This window comes from Eimeria necatrix, genomic scaffold (assembly GCF_000499385.1).
Source record: "Eimeria necatrix Houghton genomic scaffold, Enh_scaff2621, whole genome shotgun sequence".
Taxonomy (NCBI): domain Eukaryota; phylum Apicomplexa; class Conoidasida; order Eucoccidiorida; family Eimeriidae; genus Eimeria; species Eimeria necatrix.
Window position 1 is genome coordinate 1 of NW_013655244.1, and position 1526 is coordinate 1526.

Below are 1526 nucleotides of genomic sequence, written 5' to 3' on the forward strand. Positions count from 1 at the left end.
CTCACATGGAATATCCTGCGCCTCTGGCGAAGTTATCCATTCGTCGAAGAGAGTGTGATCCAGTTTTGCCATAGGTCAGGGAGACTCCTCGTCACTCTCCGCTGCCACCGAGGCGGTTGAGGCCAAAGGACTACGCCAGCCGGAGGACGTGGGTTGATTCCCAATTAACGCGCAACAAAGCGCGCCTTGCCATTCATCCGGGAGCCTTAGGGGCACTGCCGAACCGGCTTCGGGCAAAGCCAGTATGAGATGCAAACCGTGAAATGGAGCGCTGAGATCCTTCGTTTCAGCCGGCCCCTGACGAACGAGTGACGTTATCCGCGCCTTCGCCTTAGTCTTCGCATGGGACTTACACCTCCTTGGAGGCGGGCGTAGGAATATAGCTGCCTCCTCGGGTGACATACCCGCCACTTGTTTGGCCAGTATCTCATATGCTTGCTTTGCTGGGGTCCTTGGGTGGACTACAGTGGGACTGTCACCTCGCAGCTTTGCTTCACCAGTCCGAACGACCGGTAACTCGCACCAATGGCCATTCACGTAGGTTCGGAGTTTGTCTGACTGAAAACACCACGCCACCTTGTGTTCCGTCAGCCAATCCAAACCCAAGACTAAGTCATAGGGAACGGGTTCCACTAAAAAGTCCCCGGAAAAACGTGCATGTCCGCACCACATCGTCAATCCCGTCACAATCCGATCAATGCGTAGTTGTGCACCTCTAGCTACGGTGAACCTATGCTCTTTTGGAAGTCTCCGCACTTTCAGTTGCAGTCGTTCGACTGTTTTAGGACTAATGAAACTTCTCGAAGCCCCAGTGTCCAAGAGAGCCTCACAAGGACTCCCTGCGAGCTCAACGCGAACTACCGCCGTCGCTCCCACACAACACAACGCTCCCCCTTGGTCGTAAGGCTCTTTCGTGCAAGTCTCCCTCCACCAGTGTGGCACAACCTCTGTCACATCTGACCTATAGCCGTCTTTTGTTGCCTCTGCAGACTTCCTGCTGCCATCCGTCGTCGCGTCCGGAGTCTCTTCACTCAGGATCGACGCTGACCCAGATTCCCGCGGCGTTTCCGAAAGCGGCTGAGTCCCTTCCGCGTGCCCATCGCTCGTATTAGTTCTTCCCGCAGTGCGGAAGAGTTCGCTCCCCCACTCAAGGGAGACTGGAATGGCATTAGGGCCTGTCGCTGCCACACACATCTACCCTTTGCCATGGCTACGCGGCCTAGAACGCTCGTCTTCAACCACGCCTACGCCCGCACGTTTAATCGTTCCGTCTTCTCAGTGCTAGGACGGGTGGGAGCCCTACTGCTCTTGTCCTGCGACTCGGGCCGGACTCGTTCATACGTAGGACAGTCCCTAGCATAGTGTCCCACACCGCCACACTTCTTGCAGATTTCCCCCGGACGTCTGGTACGTCCCCCTTTGCTGGGGCAGACACGTGCCGGATGTCCGAGACCCTGACACTCAAAGCAGTTCGCGTGGGTTCCCCCAGAGCGATTTTCAATTTCCTGGCGCCCAGGAGGTCCATT

At 56.6% G+C, this 1526-nt stretch overlaps 1 protein-coding gene across 1 annotated transcript; it reads right to left on the reverse strand.

The window, feature by feature from the left end:
- Positions 1-75: 75 nt before the first annotated feature.
- Positions 76-1194, reverse strand: ENH_00036010 (hypothetical protein; the record flags this gene model as incomplete). Its single annotated transcript, XM_013585122.1, has 1 exon — positions 76-1194. One exon carries the CDS (start codon positions 1192-1194, stop codon positions 76-78), a length of 1119 nt encoding a protein of 372 aa, XP_013440576.1.
- Positions 1195-1526: the final 332 nt, after the last annotated feature.